General features: G+C 42.2%; 1 protein-coding gene across 1 annotated transcript in view; it reads right to left on the bottom strand.

The window, feature by feature from the left end:
* Positions 1 to 20,577, bottom strand: part of LOC122551286 (spermatogenesis-associated serine-rich protein 2-like) — a 161,906-nt gene that overhangs the window by 79,218 nt on the left and 62,111 nt on the right. Inside the window, exons 3-6 of the mRNA XM_043692962.2 lie at positions 15,778 to 15,886; positions 13,684 to 13,733; positions 13,333 to 13,588; positions 11,116 to 11,304 (exon numbers count right to left, since the gene is read on the bottom strand). Of these exons, the coding sequence (XP_043548897.2) occupies positions 11,116 to 11,304; positions 13,333 to 13,588; positions 13,684 to 13,733; positions 15,778 to 15,886 (604 nt within the window). The remainder of the gene's footprint in view (positions 1 to 11,115; positions 11,305 to 13,332; positions 13,589 to 13,683; positions 13,734 to 15,777; positions 15,887 to 20,577) is intronic.

Here is a 20,577-nt window from a genome sequence, read left to right as displayed (position 1 = left end):
GCAAGGGCTGATTCAGGATAGTCAACATGGCTTTGTGGGTGGGAAATCATGTCTCACAAACTTGATTGAATTTTTTGAAGAAGTAACAAAGAAGATTGATGAGGGCAGAGCAGTAGATGTGATCTATATGGACTTCAGTAAGTCGTTCGACAAGGTTCCCCATGGGACACTGATTAGCAGGGTTAGATCTCATGGAATACAGGGAGAACTAGCCATTTGGATACAGAACTGACTCAAAGGTAGAAGAGAGAGGGTGGTGGTGGAGGGTTGTTTTTCAGACTGGAGGCCTGTGACCAGTGGAGTGCCACTGGGATCGGTGCTGGGTCCTCTACTTTTTGTCATTTACATAAATGATTTGGATGCAAGCATAAGAGGTACAGTTAGTAAGTTTGCAGATGACACCAAAATTGGAGGTGTAGTGGATAGCGAAGAGGGTTATCTCAGATTACAACAGGATCATGATCAGATGGGCCAATGGGCTGAGAAGTGGCAGATGGAGTTTAATTCAGACAAATGCGAGGAGCTGCATTTTGGGAAAATAAATCTTAGCAGGATTTATACACTTAATGGTAAGGTCCTAGGGAGTGTTGCTGAACAAAGAGACCTTGGAGTGCAGGTTCATAGCTCCTTGAAAGTGGAGTCGCAGGTAGATAGGATAGTGAAGAAGGCGTTTGGTATGCTTTCCTTTATTGGTCAGAGTATTGAGTACAGGAGTTGGGAGGTCATGTTGTGGCTGTACAGGACATTGGTTTGGCCACTGTTGGAATATTGCGTGCAATTCTGGTCTCCTTCCTATCGGAAAGATGTTGTGAAACTTGAAAGGGTTCAGAAGAGATTTACAAGGATGTTGCCAGGGTTGGAGGATCTGAGCTACAGGGCGAGGCTGAACAGGCTGGGGCTGTTTTCCCTGGAGTGTCGGAGGCTGAGGGGTGACCTTATTGAGGTTTACAAAATTATGAGGGGCATGGATAGGATAAATAGACAAAGACTTTTCCCTGGCGTTGGGGAGTCCAGAACTAGAGTGCATAGGTTTAGGGTGAGAGGGGAAAGATATAAAAGTGATCTAAGGGGCAACTTTTTCACGCAGAGGGTGGTACGTGTATGGAATGAGCTGCCAGAGGATGTGGTGGAAGCTGGTACAATTGCAACATTTAAGAGGCATTTGGATGGGTATATGAATAGGAAGGGTTTGGAAGGATATGGGCCAGGTGCTGGCAGGTGGGACTAGATTGGGATATCTGGTCAGCATGGACGGGTTGGACCGAAGGGTCTGTCTCCATGCTGTACATCTCTATGACTCTATGACTCTATCATTCCCCACCACTCCCACACATTCTTTTTTCTCTATCATTTATATATATATATATACACACATCAAACAATAAGGGACCCAGCATTGATTCTTGTGGTACCTCACTGGACCCCAGCCTCCAGTCACACAAACAGCCTTCTCCAACCACTCTCCTCTCACTTTTGGATCCGACTTGCCAAGTGACCCTGGATCCCATATGATTTTATCTTCTATGTTAATCTCCCATGTACTTTGCTGAAATCCATATAAATTGCACAAACTGTGATACCCTATCTATACACCTGAACAACTCCTTGTAAAATTCAATTAAATTTGTTCGGCATGACCTCCCTCTGACAGAGCTATGCTGACTTTCCCCGATCAAACCTCGCCTCTCCAAGTGGAGGTTTATTCTCTCTTTCAGAACTATCTCCACTTCTTTCCCTACCTCTGATGTGAGATTCACTGTTCTATAATTCCCTGCTTTATCTCTACCATCTTTCTAAAAAAGTGGAACCACGGTAGCTGTCCTCTGCTACCTCCCCTGTGGCCAGAGAGAATTGAGGAATTTGGATCCAAGTCTCTGTAACTTCCTCCCTCCTCTCCCACAACAGCCTGGAATACAGCTCATCCAGATCTGGGGATCGGTTCACTTTTTTCAGCCAAGACCTCCAAATTTCCTCACTCCTTACTCCCGGTGCCAAACTGCTCAAGAACCTCACAGTCTTTCTTCCTGAATTCTGTCCGAACACTGTCCTCCTAATTAAAGACCAAATGTAAAATACTTGATTGACAACCTACACAAGTCCTCTGGCTCCACACACAGATTTCCCCTTCAAAGCCTTGGACACTACTGGGCACCACTCTTTCCTTGGCTATCCTCTTCCCCTTGAAGTACTTGTAGCGTATCTTGGGATTCTTCTTAATCTCACCCACCAGTGTTTTTCATGCCCCTTTCTTTGCTCTCCTTATTGTTTTCTTATGTTCCCTCCTGCATTTTGTTTATTTCCCTGGCACGTCTATTGATTTGCTCCCTTTGTACTTGTCGTACACATCTCTTTTCCCTTTATAACGAGTCCTGAATATTTCAAGACATCCTGTGTCCTTTGGGCTTTTAGCTCTTACATTTCATCCATTATTAAAGTGCTATGGAAAATCAGCAAATCTGGCAGCATCTGTGGAGAGAGAAACAGAGTTAACATTTTGATTCTGACATAACTCTCCTTCTGCTAACTCTGAATCTTTCTCCACAGCTACTACCAGAACTGCAGAGTTTCTCCAACATGTTCTGTTTTTATTTCAGAGATCAAATATCTACAATAATTCACTTTTATTCTGAGGAAGCTTGTTGAGTTTTTGAGGTGCACCTTGCAGATGGCACACACTGCAGCCAGAGTGATGGAGAGAGTAAATGGTTCAGATGATGGATGGTTGCAGTTCACTGGCTTTGCTCTGGATGTGTTGAATTTCTTAGAGCTGGACTTATCCAAATAGTTAGGGAATATTCCACTGCACTCCTGATTTGTGCCTTGTAGATGCTGGCCAGGCTTTGGGGAGTTAGGAGATTCACTTGTACACCACAGAAATCCCAGCCTCTGACCTACTCTACAATATTTCTATAGTTGGTCCAGTTCTGCTTCTAGTCATTGGTAAACCCCAGGATGTGAGCAGATTTGGTTGAAAAATAAAGCCTTTGAACATCAAGGCAAGGTTAGATTCCCTTTTGTTGGAGGTTGTCATTGCTTGACAACAGATTTTCTTCAGAACTTACAATAAGACAAAAGTGCACTCATTGTGCATAGGTAATGGGGTGCCATAGTCATGCTGTCCCAGTATAGAATCATAGAGTGGTTACAGCATAGAGGGGAGCGATTTGGCTTCGTTTGAATAACTCAACTAATCATAGTTCTTCATTCTGTCCTTGTAATACTACAAGCACACTTTCTTCAGACACTTAACCAAACAATAACCAGTAGTAATTTTACGATATGCTGATATTTACCTTAAATTCATAATCAGAATCTCAATGCACTGCTCAAAGTATAATCAAGTTTCCAAGTCTGTGCCACTTTTAGCAGGATGCATCTCTCTGTCTCTCGATCTGCATTGATTCTGGTTTGAGCTCATGTTTTGTGCAAATGTGGCAATCTCAGAGTTGACCAGTAGTTATTCATTATGCATGAAATCTGGGGAATACAGGTCAACCTGAACCGAACCAAGAAATCATACATGGACTCAGTTCTTGGGAACATCATCAGAGGCTTAACTATTATAAACTTCCCCAGCATCAATATTTCCAACCAACTTCCTGGGTACAAGTTCAATCAGGAATAGTAACATTTATCTTCAAGTTTCCCATTCTCCTGACTCCCTCACTCATGAGACTCCATCTTCCCTGAGCCACCTTTTCCCCAGTCTCCACACTTTTTGTACCTAAATGCTCCCTCTCGTGGGACTCCTTGCCTCAGTCTCTCCCTTTCTTCTGGATCTGTGAGCCTCACACACAATTCTTGGGGAGGGCAGGTTCTGTCCACTTTCACTTCAACAAATAGGCACCCAATTTATTCTCCACAAGTGTAGCGCCAGCTGCAAAGCCAGAATAACTTTACAATCTGACACTGAACACGTTATCCAAATCTATTTGAGAGTTGACACGCTACTCAATCTTAGAAAACATCACAGCCGGATGCTGTGTTCCCCTACCATTCACACACCAAGACTTATGCTGGGCGTCAGTCAATAATGAGTGGGAACATTTGCCAACTTTATATACCTCAATACAGCACCAGTGAAGACATTTCTGGCTTTGCTTCCTACCCTGGCTGACAGTACAGAGCTCAGTGCAGTTAAAAATCTGGTCCCTCCCAGGGGAGCACAGCTAAGTCTTCAGCAGGGTGTGAAGTGAAAAATGTTAAATGTACCCTGGAGGTTTAATTGACAGCTTCCCAACTTTTCACCATTACTTTTAAATGGTTACAAAGAGTTGGCTGTTTTACCTCAAGATCCCTGCAGTAAGTTTGTTAATTTTAGTACATATGAAAATTCTTATTCAGTTTAGGTACGTCTTGGTGAGACAATGAAGCAGAAGAAGAGCTGAACTGGAAATAAATGCATCTTCAAAATGCAGTAGATGTGCATTACAAATCATGCAAAGTTTGAAGGAAAGACAACAACTTCCAAAAGTTAACAGCTGCTCAGTGCAAGCTGGAGCACCTCTTATTGCTCTCAGGATGTATAATGTGATTTTATACTTCCCAAAGGAACTCCACATCTTTTTTGGAAACAATTAAAATTATTAATTTGTTAACCAGATGTTCAGTCAAACAATACTTCCAGTATTTTTTAGTGATTTAAACAGGGATTTCCCTCTACTACATTGATAACTGACAAATAGGTAAACACAGTTCACTTGGATTTTAATAAGGCAAAACCTGTCGCTGTATCCATTTATTCCCTTCGTTTCTCTCCATCCTCCTATAAAGAGTTATTTTTATTTGGAAACCATAAATGAAAGTTGTCAGCCTGGTGAAGCTACAACCCAGGATGACTTGCATGCCAAACAGCAAAAGGAAACATACACAGCTAACGGATCCCACAACCAATGGATCAAATCTAAGATCTGCAGTCCTGCCACATCCAGCCCGGAATGGTGGCTGACAACTAAACAGCTAACAGGAGGAGGAGCATTCACATATAGTACCCCAATCTCAATGACTGGGGAGCCGAGCACAACTGTGTGAAAGACAAAGCTGAAACGGTTGCAAACATTTTCAGCCAGAAGTGTCAGATGGGTGATCCATCTTGGCCTTCTCCTGAGAAGCCAAACATCACAGATATCACTTTTATGCCACTGTGATATGTACCACATGACATCAAGAAATGGCTGAAGATAATAAATCATGCAAAGACTGTTGAAGATTGCTGCTCCAGAATTAGTAGCGCTCCTACCCAAACATTTCCAATACAGCCACAAGACTGGCATCTACCCGACATTGTAGGAAATTGCTCAGGCACGTGCTATCCACAAAAAGGACGCCAAATCCAATTCAAGCAATTACTGCCCCATCAGTCTAATCAGCAAAGTAATGGGAAGTTCATCAACAGTCATATCAAATTCAGCAATGAGCTGCTCCCTTATATTCCATTTGGTCTCTTCCTTGGCCACTTTGCTTCTGACCTTATTATAGCTTTGATTCAAATATAGATAGGCGAGCTGAACTCCAGTGATGAGGTGAGAGACACTAATGTTTAGGTCAAGCCAGCATTCAACCAAGTGTGGCATCAATGAGAGCAGTCAAAACTGGAGTCAATGAGATTACAGAAATACTCACCACTGGTTAAAATTATAATTCCCACAAAGAAATATATTTGTGATTGAAGTGGGATGCTCACTGGTGTTTGCAAAATGTTCAGTATCATTGGCAACTCCTCAGATGCTGAAGTAGATATTATCAATATCTCGCAAGACAACATCCAGGACAACATCCAGGCGTGGGTTGGCAAAGGGGCAAATAACATTCATAGAACATAGAACACAGAACATTACAGCAAAGTACAGGCCCTTCGGCCCTCGATGTTGCGCCAACCTGTGGAATCAATCCGAAGCCTATCTATCCTACACTATTCCATTTTCGTCCATATATTTATCCAATCACCATTTAAATGCCCTTAAAATTAGCAAGTCTACTACTGTTGCAGGCAGGGTGTTCCACACCCTTACTACTCTCTGAGTAAGGAAACTACCTCTGACATCTGTCCTATATCAATCATCCCTCAATTTAATGCTATGCCCCCTCATGCTAGCCATCACGATCTGAGGAAAAAGGTTCCCATCATCCACCCTATTCTAACCCTCTGATTATCTTATATGTCACTATTAAGTCACCTCTCAACCTTCTTCTCTCTCATGAAAGCAGCCTCAAGTCCCTCAGCCTTCTTCATAAGACCTTCCCTCCATACCAGGGAACATCCTAGTAAATCGCCTCTGAACTTTTCCAAAAGCTTCCACATCCTTCCTATAATGTGGCCACCAGAACTGTACAGACTCCAAGTGCAGCCGCACCAGAGTTTTGTACAGCTGCAGCTTGACCTCATGGCTCTGATACTCAAGCCCTCTACCAATAAAAGCTAACACACTGTATGCTTTTTCACTAACCCTATCAACCTGGGTGGCAACTTTCAGTGATCTGTGTACATGGACACCAAGATCTCTCTGCTCACCTACACTGCCAAAGATCTTACCATTAGTCCAGTGCTCTTTATTCCTGTTGCTCCTTCCAAAGTGAATCACCTCACAATTTTCTGCATTAAACTCCATTTGCCACTTCTCAGCCCAGCTCTGCAGCTTATCTATGTTCCTCTGTAACCTGCAACATCCTTTGGCACTGTCCACAACTCCATCAATCTTAATATCATCTGCAAATTTACTAACCCATCCTTCTACGCCTTCATCCAGGTCATTTATAAAAATGACAAAAGCAATGGACCCAAAACAGATCCTTGCGGTACACCACTAGTAACTGAATTCCAGGATGAACATTTCTCATCAACCACCACCCTCTGTCTTCTTCCAGCTCGTAAATTTCTGATCCAAACAGCTAAATTACCCTCAATCCCATGCCTTTGTGTTTTCTGCAATAATGTACCATGGGGAACCTTATACCACATCAGCCACTTTACCCTCATCCACCTGTTTGGTCACCGTCTCAAAGAACTCAATCAGGTTTGGTGGCACAACCTACCCTTCACAAAACCGTGTTGACTATCCCTAATCAACTTATTCCTTAGTAGACGATTATAAATCCTATCTCTTATAACCTTTTCCAACACTTTACCCACAACTGAAGTAAGGCTCACTGGTATCCCTACTCCCCTTCTTTAACAAGAGGGCAACATTTGCTATCCCCCAGTCTTCTGGCACTATTCCTGTAGACAATGACGACATAAAGGTCAAAAACAAAATTTCTGCAATCTCCTCTCTGGCTTCACCTAGAATCTTAGGATAAATCCCAGCTGGCTCAGGGAACTTATCTATTTTCACACTTTCCAGAATTGTTAACACCTCCTCCTTGTGAACTTCAATCCCGTCTAGTCTAGTAGCCTCTATCTCAGTATTCTCCTTAACAATGTTGTCTTTTTCCAGTGGGAATACTGGGGAAAAATATTCAATTAGTGCTTCTCCTATCTCCTCAGACTCCACGCACAACTTCCCATGATTATCCTTGATTGGCCCTAATCTTTCTCTAGTCATTCTTTTATTCTTGATATATCTATAGAAAACCTTAGGGTTTTCCTTGATTGTATCTGCCAATGACTTCTCATGTCTCCTCCTGGCTTTTCTTAGTTCTTTCTTTTGGTCTTTCCTGGCTAGTTTGTAACTAAAGCGCCCTAACTGAGCCTTCACGTCTCATCCTAACATAAGCCTTCTTCTTCCTGTTGACAAGAGATTCAACTTCCTTAGTAAACCATGGCTCGCTCACTTGACTACTTTCTCCCTGCCTGACAGGTACATACTTATCAAGGACATTCAGGAGTTGTTCATTGAATAAGCTCCACATTTCAATAAAGCTCATCCTTTGCAGTTTCCTTCCCCATTCTATGCATCCTAAATCTTGCTAATTCTCACAACTCATATGATAGATATGATCGAGAATTATATGATAGAATCCTTACAGCGTGGAAACAGGCCCTCCAGTTCAACAAGTCCACCCCGACCCTCTGAAGAGTGACCCACCCAGATCCATTCCCTCACACTCACACCTGACTAATGCACCTAACCTATGCATCCTTGTTCACTATGGGCAATTTGGCATAGCCAATTTACCTGACACATGGCCAATTTACCTGACTCCACACAGACAGTCGCCTGAGGCTGGAATCGAACGCGGGTCACTGGTGCTGTGAGGCAGCAGTGCTAACCACCGAGCCACTGTGCTGGCCAGGTGCCATTCAAATGCACTGTTCCCTACAAGCTGTGCTGAGGTTCCACACGTGCCAATTGGTGAGCCAATGTCATTTCCAGCATTGACTCCTGGTTTTGGAAGCATACCACACATGGAGTTGCAGGCAGCAGAAAAAATAATTAGCCAGAATCTTGCAGAAGTACCAGAAAACATCACCTCTAACTATACAGAATGTCTCCTCTTGACATTCAATGTCATTACCATCACTGAACCTCCCCCCCCCCCCCCCCCCCCCCACTATCAACGTCCTGAGTGTAACTATTGGCCAATAACGGAGTCAGATTGCCTGTATACTATGGCTGCAATGACTGGTCAAAGTCTGGGAATTATGTGGCTCCTGGTTTCACAAAGCATTTTCACCGTCTACCAGGCACAGTATAGGAATAAGTTGGAGTATTCACGACCAGTTTAGAGAGGTGCAGCTCCAGTGACACCCAAGAAGCTCATCATCAAGAATAAAGCAGCCTTCATATTGGCACCCCATTCCCTCATTTCAATAGTCCTCCATTGTTACTCCAACATCAATGCACAGTGGAAGTAGTGTGTACATTATAAAAGATATGCTGTTGCAAGTCACAAAGACTCCTTCAACAGCACTTTCTAAACTTGCAAGCTCTACTATCTGGAAGGATCAACAGCAGAAGCATGGGAACATCACTACCTGTATGTCATCCTCCAAACCTGCCTCCCACACGCAGATATTGGAACAAATGAGTTAGGAACAGAAGTAAAACATTTAGCTGCTGAAGCCTGTTCTGCCATTCAATAGGGATCATTGCTGATTTATTTCAAACTCCAATCTCCCATCTCCCAACAATCTTTGATTCCTTTTTCTGACACAAATCCAGTTACCGTTGCCCTAAAAATATTGGGATCATATATAATATTGATGTACCTGTGTACTAACATTTTGTTTGTTTTACCAAAACACCTAGATCCCTCAACACCTCAGAATTCTACAGTCATTTTCATTCAAGTAATATCTTCCTGCTAAAGCAAACTACTTCACATTTTCATATATTGTGCTCCGTCTGCCAGATTTTTGCCCACTAATCATTCTATATTGGTCTGTAAACCTTCTGTGTCTTCTTTACTTTCTAAGTACCATTGTTTTGTCTACCATTCCTTCACTCTCCTCAGTTATGTCATTGATATGAATTGTAAAACATTGAGGCCCCTGTACATTTCCTTGCAAGACTCCTCTTGTTCCATCTTGCCAATAAGAAAAAGAGACTTATGCAAACTTTACCATCTTGACCAACTATATCATTGTTCCCCCATTATAGCCAGATCAACTTCCGGGAAATCCCTTCTTAATATCACTGTGAGTATATTTTCACCAATTTGAAGAGTTGGCCTCTTCACCATCACCTTTTCATGGTCAGTTATGGATGGACAACAAATATTGGCCTTGCCAGCAAAGCCCACCTCCCACAAAAGTATAAAATATTATAAATGCAGGTAGATGTTTGTGATGCAAATAGAGTTGGGTCATACACAATTGGGTTGCACACAATGTAGACCGATCAGAGTAAACATTCAAATTACATCCTCAACAATATGCAATACTTGAACAAAGGTCAGTGTACTCTGGTCAGTTGCTGTATTGCTAGAACATCTAGACAAATGCTGTCAGGAATGCATTACTGAATGGGCCTGTACCACATCAAATGCATGATAACAGTAGCAGCAGGGTTAGAACAATGAATTTCAAGAGTATTAATCCCAGACCCAGTGAATATGCATCTCCTGCTCAGATTTGTGAGCTAACCAAAGGCCTAGTTAATTGGTTGCCTCCAGTGAAAGGAGAGGAAAGTCCCCTGACCACCCATGTGTGCTGGTATACATACTTCATGCCAATACCAAGTTATCTACCAATTGGCAACATCAAAGCCTCCAATTCCTCTCATTCAGCCAACCTCATATCAATTCTGCTGCTGTCCCTTTTTCTTTCATTGATTTCATCTTTGAAGGCAAGCTTAATATGTGGCACTTTATCAAATACATTTTGGAATGATAGCGTGTTCACCACATCAACATTACCCTTACTAATCCTCTCTGCTACTTCCGTGAAACAAAAAAAAACTCAATCAAGTTAGCTAGAGTTGCTGGGCCTGATTTTCTGATCAGCAGATTGCAATAAGGATTGCATGTTTACCATCATGCACGCTCTCAGCTGGGACTTTCTATCCCAACTGGAATAAGAAAAGAACAGCAAATCCATTCACAAAGAAGGCTGACAAGGTAAAGCAGCACAGAAGACAGTCCCCTCTTTATTTTTTTACAGCATCAGCAGCTAGATTTAAACATCTTGAGTCTTTTAGTGAATGAGGGAACAAGTGGGCATTGGAAGTGGGTAAGAGGAACAGAGATGGGGAAATAGTATGGTTGGCAGGGTGGGTTAGCATGTCAGGCAAGGAACTTGGTATCTGGTTCAGGGATTGTGTAGCCAAGTTGGGTGATCTCTGGCCCGGTTTGGAGAGTGGGTAGTCGGATCAGGGAGCTTGAGAAAGATGTGGTGGGGTAAGTTACCCTGTTAATCACGGAGTAACATCAGAAATTAAACATGCAAATGACTAAGGTAAATTTCCAGTAATGTGCAACCAGCCCATGTCTCTGGCACTTAGATCAATCACCGTAAGAGATATTCACACAGTGTCTGCTCTTTGGAAGTTGAAGTTTCCCAGGTAATTACATACTTGCACCTGTATCAGAGCTTCCACAGGATTCTGACGGACAGCAGCAACACAAGTGTGCTGCATCACAATTCCCCACAAGGGAAGATGTGAAACACTTCCCCTTTAAACAAATCTGTGCTGGCTTGCAGTAACTACTCCACATTGCAAGAATTTGTCCTTTTACCTCTCTTCTTGTTTGATACCAGGTCTCCTGGTACTGTTGGAGATGGTGGAGCAGTGGAATGGGAACCAGACAAAGCTTTTGGTTTTGCCTTAGTTGTAGTTGGTCTGTTGGTCAAACATTTTTGAGCATCATGAAGAGGCTGCGATATTGGCTCTGAAGGCAGCTTTTCCTCTTCGGGTGTCAGGCCAACTAGAAAAATATTGAAAGTTATAAGTTTAGTGCTGGTTCCCTAAATACAGGCAGATTATACTAGAGTATGCATCATAGGTTACAGCAACCGCTACTACACATTAAGCTACTTATTATTATAAAAATCTAGTTTAATTTATAATAAATCAAACAAAATACTTTCATTGGTTGAAATCTGTTAACTGACCATCTATGATGGAAAAGTTTAATTTCACCATATTCTGTGTTTTTTTTACAGTGAGAGAAATGATCATTTGAGGTTGATCACTAGTTTACTTCAGGTTGATCACTAGTTTACTTCAGGTTGGAGATCCAGAAAAGGTTTCAGACTCTATTACCTATACACATCATGCACTCAGACATTTGACAATGTGAGGACATATTTTCAAAGCAGGATGCATTCTGGGTTGCAAACGCAGTCACAATGTTCTCACCGCACTGTTTTTAATTATGAGTCCAAGTTGGGGCAGGAGGCAAGTTCAGCACCCCATTAAAGGTGTTGAGCACTTGGAGCTGCCCTCTTAGCACCAGCAGCAAATGCAGATGCTGCTGCCTTATCCAAGAGAGTAGGTAACACCTTACAGGCCCAGTGACCTGAACAGCAATGAGGCAGCACACAGGCAAAATGAAAGCCCAATGCTCGCTTTGGGCTTAAGTACAACAATGAGAAACCCATTTCAACATGAAGACACTTTAATTGGTACAATAGACAGTGTTGCTGAGGTTATGAGGGAGAGTTGAATGTTAGGTCTCACTCTTTCAAGGTATAAAGCTGCTCCCCTGACCATATCCTTAAACATTATCATCTTGGGTGGATGCGGAATACATGTCTCAGCTTGAACCCTTCCAGATCCTTGCACCCTCCTACTACAGTGATGCAGTGGAAATGGACTGGTAATCCAGAGGCCCAGGCTAATGTGCTTGAGGACATGGCCTGAGATTCTAGTAGCTGATGGAATTTGAGTTTGATGAGTAAATCTTGAATTGTGAGTGAATTTCAGTAATGGTGACCATGATGTACATGTGCTAATGTGCACAAAATTGTTCACAATTACTGACCCGAAGATTAACATTTCCACTTTACACTTGGTAGGCCCTAAAGCTTCTGAAAGAGCTTAGAGAGCTGTTACTTGGTAGCCTGCAGGTTTCCTGCCCCTTTTCCCACTCACATCTTGCCCTTGTCTGGACCTTTGATAATCTCTAATTGTCCCAGATATGACCAAATTCTGGGATGTTCAGGACCAGGCTTGTGAAATCACCACAAATCAAACCCATGACATTTGTGCTATACATGTCCAAGGTAAATGCGGAATTTTAATTCCTGTTTACAAAAACCCCATTCCTGTATAGTCATGACAGAATCTAGCGAAATGGTCTAGTTTACCAGAACTCCATTTGTCTATCCCATGGAATCTTGGGTTCCACATTTCTGGCATGTAGGTCTTATTTACAATTGGAGGTAAGGGACCATTGAATTTATGACAAGTGAGATTTGCAGGGTCAAGCAGGCCAGTGGCACTAGGAATGAAATTAGTTTTGGACAATAGTGTCAAATACAGGTAAAATATATTACAATAGCAGGCCATGTCACTCATTTCTGAACTGACTTCAAATGAGAAAGAAAGTCTGGCAGACTGCGAACCCAGCTACTGATTCATAATCACTTATTTTAAACTACTGACCAAGACCAATTTGCCCCCAGACTTTCCTGTCCAGAGCAGTGTGTGAAAAATTAAATAAATTACTCAGTCTCTTTGTTGGAGATTTTGATGCAAATTTGCCCTGATGATATCCCACATGTTCAGCCAATCCGACACTCACTATGTACAAACTGAATTAGAAACATGACTACAATAGTAGAGTATGCCATTGGTTTATTGAATGGACTACACATTCTCAAGTGTTTTCTTTTTAACATTGTTTTTAAACTGTTACAAATCTTGTTCTCAGATGCTGTACAACTTCTTTCTATTTTTGTCTTGTATTCTCTTGATAACTTGAACAAACAGTACAATATTGAGGGCTGACCTGGTTTTTCTGGTGCTTGCAGCTGATGCAACTTCAGGCTCATTGCTGCCTTCTCATCGTTGGAAACAACCTCCATCCTTTCACTGAGAGAATCCACTGAGGAATCATCATTGGCTGAGCCATTGGCATGGTAACCATTCAGTCCAGCTTTGGACAGGGGGAGATCGACGTTGTCTTCCAGTCCGCCAGGCCTCTTGCGCTCTTCCTTCACCTGGCCACTTGGCTGTTTTGGTTTTCGTTTCCTTTTCTTATTGTGCTAGGTGTTAGATGATTCAGATTGTTAGATTATTCAGATTGTCAACCAAAATTAAAATACAATCTAGCCAACACTTTTGTGCTTCTCAGTCTTACCTTCTTTTTACCTGGCACATTCCACTCTTTCAAAACTTCCACTGCACTGCCTGTCAAAGAACAGGAAGAAAACATCAACAATTGTACTTCCTCTAGAAATGGAATGTGGGGGGAATAGGATTGAATAAAATTAAGGGGAAAAAAACCATTGCTTTTACAGTGTTACAGTCTGTGTTTACTCAGCAGTATTCACTCTAACGTATTGACCCAGAATTTCCACGGAGCTATTCCCACTCCACTATTATAACTGTGTTGAGTGGAAATTCTGCTTATACATCTCAATGGAGTCTCTACTGTACTGCATTTCTGCCATTACTATTAGTGGTGGAAGAGCAACCAAGCTACAACAATTAGATGTATACAAATGTAGTACAAGAGAAGATCACAGAGTTAGCAAAGTGTGAAGTCACATATAGTTGGACAACAGTGGGAGGTACTGTAGAAGGATAGTTTGGTCAATTGTACCAAAGCCTGGAGACAGGTTGAGGAGGGATTAAGTTTTGTTTGTCACAGTGACAAAGATGGTTTCTGTGACTAATGGGAGCTGTTCCTGCACTGTGACTGGGCAGAAACCCAATTGGAAGAATTCAAACATCAAGTCTTGGGAAAGGTAGGAATTGATGACAACACGTTCAAAGCCTGTGGTGAGGAAAGGGAGGTTAGAGGTGTGGCAGTAGTCTACAAGGACAATGAAGTCAAAAGATTGATTTTTGTTTTGAGGAGAATGATGATGATAATGGATTTAAAAGGAGAGGCGCAGTCTCTGAAAGGAGATAACCGTTAACATCAGGTTAAGATGGGGACCATGAAAGGAAGCTGAGTGGTGAGCAATTCAGTGGGAATAGGATCAAGAGAACAAAACCTGGTCACAATGGGAAAAAAAACATGAACTTGGAGACAAGGTGAGAGATGGGAGAGAAACTAGACTTAGGTTTATCACTAGGGCGGAAGCTTCAGATTAGGTTTAGTCTAATGGGTCAGGAAAAAGGAAGGAAATACCAGACACAGGTGATCTCAATCTTAAAAATGAGTAAGTCTTGAGCTTTGTGCACTGATATTTGGAAGTAGGAGTGAGTAAATTTTGGGAGAGGACTTTAAGAAGATTGTTTGCAATTGAGAAAAGATGCCACGGTAAACCTTTGCATTCTAGGGTAATCCAGGAATCACGAACAGTTTTAACAGACAAGAGCAGTTCAGCCCAATGTTGCTTTATTTAATCTGGCTAGATCTGATGCTATTTGTTCAAGATTGCATTTTATACTTAATGGAGTGTTTCATGGTGCAATTCCATGGTGTGAGAGAGAAAGAGAGAGAGAGAGAGAAGACAATAGTTTCAGTGAGGTCTCTGGCATCAGGGTCACTAAACAGCAAAGAGAAGCTCTATCGGATTGAACTTGAGTGGACACGAGGAAGAGGTCTGAATAAAGCACAAGTTTCTGTTCAGGGTCAAATGGAACAGTTTCAAGGTTGCTAACACTGAACTGTGAATAACTTGTGACTCATCCAAAGTCTGTTGGACAGGTATCATGACAACATGGTGAAAGGTTTGGAATCAAGAGTACTAATGGAGAAGTAAATCTGCGCGTCATTCATACATGTTTGAATACCAACTCTTTGTTGATTGATGGGGTCATACTGAGACTAATTCTATGATAAAAACTCTTTTCCCTTTTAACCACCATTGTTAATGGGATTTGTGTGATCCTGAAATGCCTCCAGTAATTCTCTTCATCTCTGTAACTAATGGCATGTTAGTGATTGTTAATAATCAGTTTTGTTAGTGGGAGATTAACAACAGAGAAACAGTGATATTCCTGACATGCCTATTAAAAAGCGGACTTTCATTCCCTTTGATATGAGGGAAAAGCTGGCTTGAAATCATCTGCCACGTGGTTTGAAATCATCTGCAACATGTTATTACTGGGCTGATACAGGCAAACTTTATATTCTCAAATTATTCCATGAATGAAGCAGTGGATATGATCATTATGCAATGTATTTTAGGTCGGGTTTTATGGTGAGACAGAGCTAAATGTTTCAGGGAATTGTCAAACTTATTTACAATGACATCAAGGGGAAAAACAGTCCTATTACCATCCATGAAAGCTTGCACTGCCTTGTTCACATTGTTGTCAAAGTGTTGCAGCACCAGGATAATTTCATTGTTACTTCTGTTTGGAACCACAGTTCGAACAGCAGTGATCTGGAATATGGAATAGAATCATTATTAGATTGATATTACTCTTCCTTTATAATGCTCACATTTGATTTTATTGTCCTTTTTCATCCCTTCGACGGAGATGCTGGCATGTTGTAAATCTTTGATTAGTTCCTGATCCAGCTTCCATTCTCCATGGAAGGATCATCAGAGAGAGAATATAATATCACACAACAAAATACAATAGGGAAAATGAATTAAGATGTGGAAAACTCCAGATCATGAAAGAAACATTAATCCCAGCTGACAGAGCAGATCCACGTTACAAAGCCAGTGAGTGAAACGATAGTATTGTGTAAATGTAAAGCCTCAGCCTGGCAAGAAACAGAGGAGATCCATCATAAGAGCTGTGATAAAGATAGGAAATCATTTATTTCAATAATGAGGAGAGGAATCGGTCAGTCAGTGAAATCATGATTAAAGTGGGAATTGTTATTAAATCCACGAACAGCAGGATATATACAGTGAAGCTGCGAAAAAATACAGAATCCTCCACTTTACCCATGAAGTGAGCGCCTCCTCCATTTTGGCAATGGGAAATGGGAATACTCCATAAAGGAAACTTGAAAATGAAAGAAACCCATAGATGTCAGACTGTCAGAAAAAGAACCAAAATCAACTGACTACCACCCAGCAAACTACCAGGATTGCACGTTCAAAGGAAATGCCTTCTGGGAGAATCATCTGAATTTATGAAACCAAAGACTTGAGGGAAGTTGAGGTAATATTAGATGCAATTCTATTGACAAATGTACAATATTAATAATGGGAAAGAAAACTTTGGGTGAGGGGAGATACAAGCAGCTGTAACTACTATGGTGATGTCAAATGGGCTATTGGGCAGAGCAGTTTTGGATCTGGAAGGAGTGAGACCCATGATCTGATCCTCCTCAAAGTTTTTATTAAAGTACCTATCATACCAGAGTAAACCTGTAACTAGATGCCAGTGCAAGAAACCACATTTTGTTAACTACAATAGATTCATCTAGCCAACTCAGGAAGTGGTTTTCCTCCATCACATTAGACCGTATAGTTTCTATAGAAGATGGTGGTAGCAGCCTTCAGCATGAGCAGCAGTGCAATGAGCTGGCATGTTTATACAACAGTTACCAGGAATGCAAGATTTAACGTGGCCTACAAAGTGGTGTATGGAGCTTGTATCTCTGCTGACACCTTTTCATAGGTTCTTGCCATTGCAAGATATGATGAGTAAATCTTCCTGAGAAAATAACAGCAAATATGTGGACAAATAGCATTACGAAGGCAAAAATCAGCCAGCAAGTTGAGGAGAATAAGAGAAATGGACTAAGTTTAGAATCTCAAAAGTTTGTTGGTTAACTTGCATTGGACAAATATCACTTCACACTTAACCTCCCTAATAGGACTCGCTGGATTTTCACATTGCCTGGGACAAGGAAGACTCAAGATAATCTGCAAACTTTTTAATCATGCCCCCCCCCCCACCCTTTCAACAGATCTTCCTTCATCATTTCCACCTCCTTTGCCTGATGCCAAGCACTTCTGACTGTTCCCTCTGTGACATGTACACAATCACCCCTGGCATCCAAATCCCTTCTGGATATATATCTCCATGTCAGCATGGGAAATCTATCACTTGCCCTTTTATTTCCTCTTTACTCACCATCCAAGATTCCAAACCCCCCACCCCCCTCCAAGTGTCAGTGCTTTATGTGTACTTTTACAATTTAGTAAACTGTATTCACTGCTAACGATGTGATTGATTTTTTTCTACTCTAGGGAGATGAAATGTAGAGTAAGTGGACCATTTGCTGACCACACTGATCAGTCCACAATAATGACACTGAACTTCCAGTTCCTTGCCATCTTAATTGTCTACCTTGTTGTCATATGGATGGCTGTGTCCATGGCTACTGTAGTGTTCCAATGAAATTCAAGTGTAGCACCTCATTCTTCAGTTAGGCTCTTTACAGCCTTCTGAACTGAGTGTTATGGAGGCGGGTTCCATCAAGACATTCAGAAGAGAATGACGCAGTATTTGAAAAGGAGTTATGGGCAAAGTTAGTGGGGACAAGGCAGGAGAAAGGTTCTAAGTGAATTGCTCATTCAGAAAACTGGTGTAGACATGATGGACTCACTGTTGCCACCTGCTGTTAGCAGGTCCAGACACAACTACTTGAGCTCCCATGCTCTCCCTCCTTCACCCACGCCACCTGTTGCTGGAAGCTCCATTATGTAGGAGAGTATTAAACTGAACAACGCAAATGTACGAATCTGCACAGATTAGTAGTAAATCAGAGGATTAGGCAGACTTTAAGAAATGTCAAAAAAATAAAAAAACTTTTCAGATTAAAAGAAGGAAGAAATCAGAATATGAGCAAAGCTAGCTGTTAGATTAGATTAGATTACATTACATTACAGTGTGGAAACAGGCCCTTCGGCCCAACAAGTCCACACCGACCCGCCGAAGCGCAAGCCACCCATACCCCTATATTTACCCCTTACCTAACACTACGGGCAATTTAGCATGGACAATTCACCTAACCTGCACATCTTTGGACTGTGGGAGGAAACCAGAGCACCCGGAGGAAACCCACGCAGACATGGGGAGAACGTGCAAACTCCACACAGTCAGTCGCCTGAGGTGGGAATTGAACCCAGGTCTCTGGCGCTGTGAGGCAGCAGTGCTAACCACTGTGCCACCGTGCCGCCCATATAAAAGTAGTTAGAAAGAGTTTGAATAGGAAAATATTAACTAAAGCCAATGTTGAGCCGCGAGACAGCATACTTAGGTAAATTGATAGTAGAACTTTGAACAGGTATTTGTGATTGTTTTCACAGTGGATGCTTTAGAAAATGTTCAAAAGTTAACTGAAAATAAAGACGTGAGAGGGCAAATGAACGTAAGATAATCACCATCACCAGTAAAACAGTCTAAGAAAACTGTTGGACCTGAAGTTCCCAGAACCAGACGATTTGCACCCCAGGGACTTAAAAGAAGTGACAGTACAGACAGTAGAAGCAGTGTTCGTAATCTCCCTAAATACATTAGAATCTGCTGGGTTCCAGCAAATTGAATAATAGCAAGAGGGGTTGGAGGCAGAAGGCAAAAAAAATTATAGGCCAGTTAACTTCCTGAAGGAAAAAAATCATTCGAGACTGTTTCCATGCTGTACATCTCTATGACTCTATGACTGTACGACTAGTTAAAAACTACAGTGATATACATCTTGCCTCAAACTAAAATAACTACTATTAGCTGGGAAATCCAATCAGAAATCAATCTGCACACATTTCTATTCAACGATAGTAACTGTAATCGACTGCTGGTGAGTGGACCAGAAATAGACTGGGCAGCAGGCCCAAAGTACCTGGGGAGTGGTGAATCCAGGTGAGCAGGGCTGGAAAGGAACAGGGTGCAAGGCCATGGGCTGTAGCAGAGGGAAGAAAACAGAGGCACAAGGGAAGGAGAGAGAAAGGGGGCCATAAAGCAAAGCATGTTAAAGTTGTTCTGTTTTTATATTGGATTCGGACACTGATAGCTGCTGACAAGTTAATGAAGGTGCCAGCCACAGAGATTTATTCCCTTACCTTGGTATTGGATCTGGGATTCTGAATGACTGCTGGTTCTTTGCCCCTCTATTCTAAACTGGAGGTGCCACCTCTGCTGGACACTGACTGGCCAGCATTCAGTGAGCCTGAAGAGCTGATTGACTTTTGCAAATGGCATTCAGCAAGGGCAGGTAGTATGTATCTCAGCCCGAAAGGAGCTAACCACTTACAGCGTGGCTGCTCACTTTGTTGAGTGGACAAAGCCAACCACTGTCAACTGTTTCCAATGAACAATAGCTGGCTGCTCACAGGAGAGTAAGTGCTCAGGAACCATAATCAGCTGTTTCTAACTGGCCTCATGTTTGGCAACTGCTTCAACAATTCTGGGTAAACTGTTTTTCCTTCTGGATATACATCTGCTAGACTTCAGGACAGAACTGACAAGTGTTAAGTAACTCTGGAGATTCAAGTGTACATTGTTGCCCTAGCAACACAGCACCAACCCAAGTGGAACTGGAGTTGTAGAAAAGTGTGGGACTGGAGTTTTTCAGACTGACTGGTAGAGACAGGGACTGGTAAATTGAAGTAAACCAGAAAGGACATCGGCTGCTGGAAGTCTGAAATAAGAGCAGACATTGTTTGAGAAAGCCGGCATCTCTGGTCGCATCTTTGGAGAGAAAATGGAGTTAACGTTTCAGATGCAGTGACCAGACTCGAAATGTTAACTCTGTTTCTCTCGCCACAGATGCTGCCAGACCTGCTGAGTCTCTCCGGCGATTTCTGTCTCGGGGCAGAATTTGACATCCCTGTGTTGCTTTGGTGAATTCCCAGTAGCAGGAGCTAAATGGCTGCCCAGTTAGGACAATTGACAGACACCTCCTACCTCTGCCAGTATTTTACTGGTATTGTGTTAGACTGCCATCACGCAGATACCTGCAATGAGGGGGTCCTTCTTTGTGACTGCTTCAGGACTCATTGTGGCATTATGGCTAAGGCACCATTGATCAGGCAGACAGCTCCAGCATCCACAATTGGACAACATTAGAAGCTGTGGCTCCTCAAATGACTGGTGCTGATAAAATGCCAGTAAGTTCCACTGCCTGCCATCTGGGGGAGGGGGTCAGCTCCCACCTTCGGATTCAGTG

The sequence above is a fragment of the Chiloscyllium plagiosum genome, unplaced genomic scaffold (genome assembly GCF_037043375.1).
Source record: "Chiloscyllium plagiosum isolate Xiang-an unplaced genomic scaffold, Cpla_swu_hap1 HiC_scaffold_7, whole genome shotgun sequence".
NCBI classification, from domain to species: Eukaryota; Metazoa; Chordata; class Chondrichthyes; order Orectolobiformes; family Hemiscylliidae; genus Chiloscyllium; species Chiloscyllium plagiosum.
Note: the sequence above shows the minus strand (reverse complement) of the source record. Positions and strands in the feature narration are given on the sequence as shown.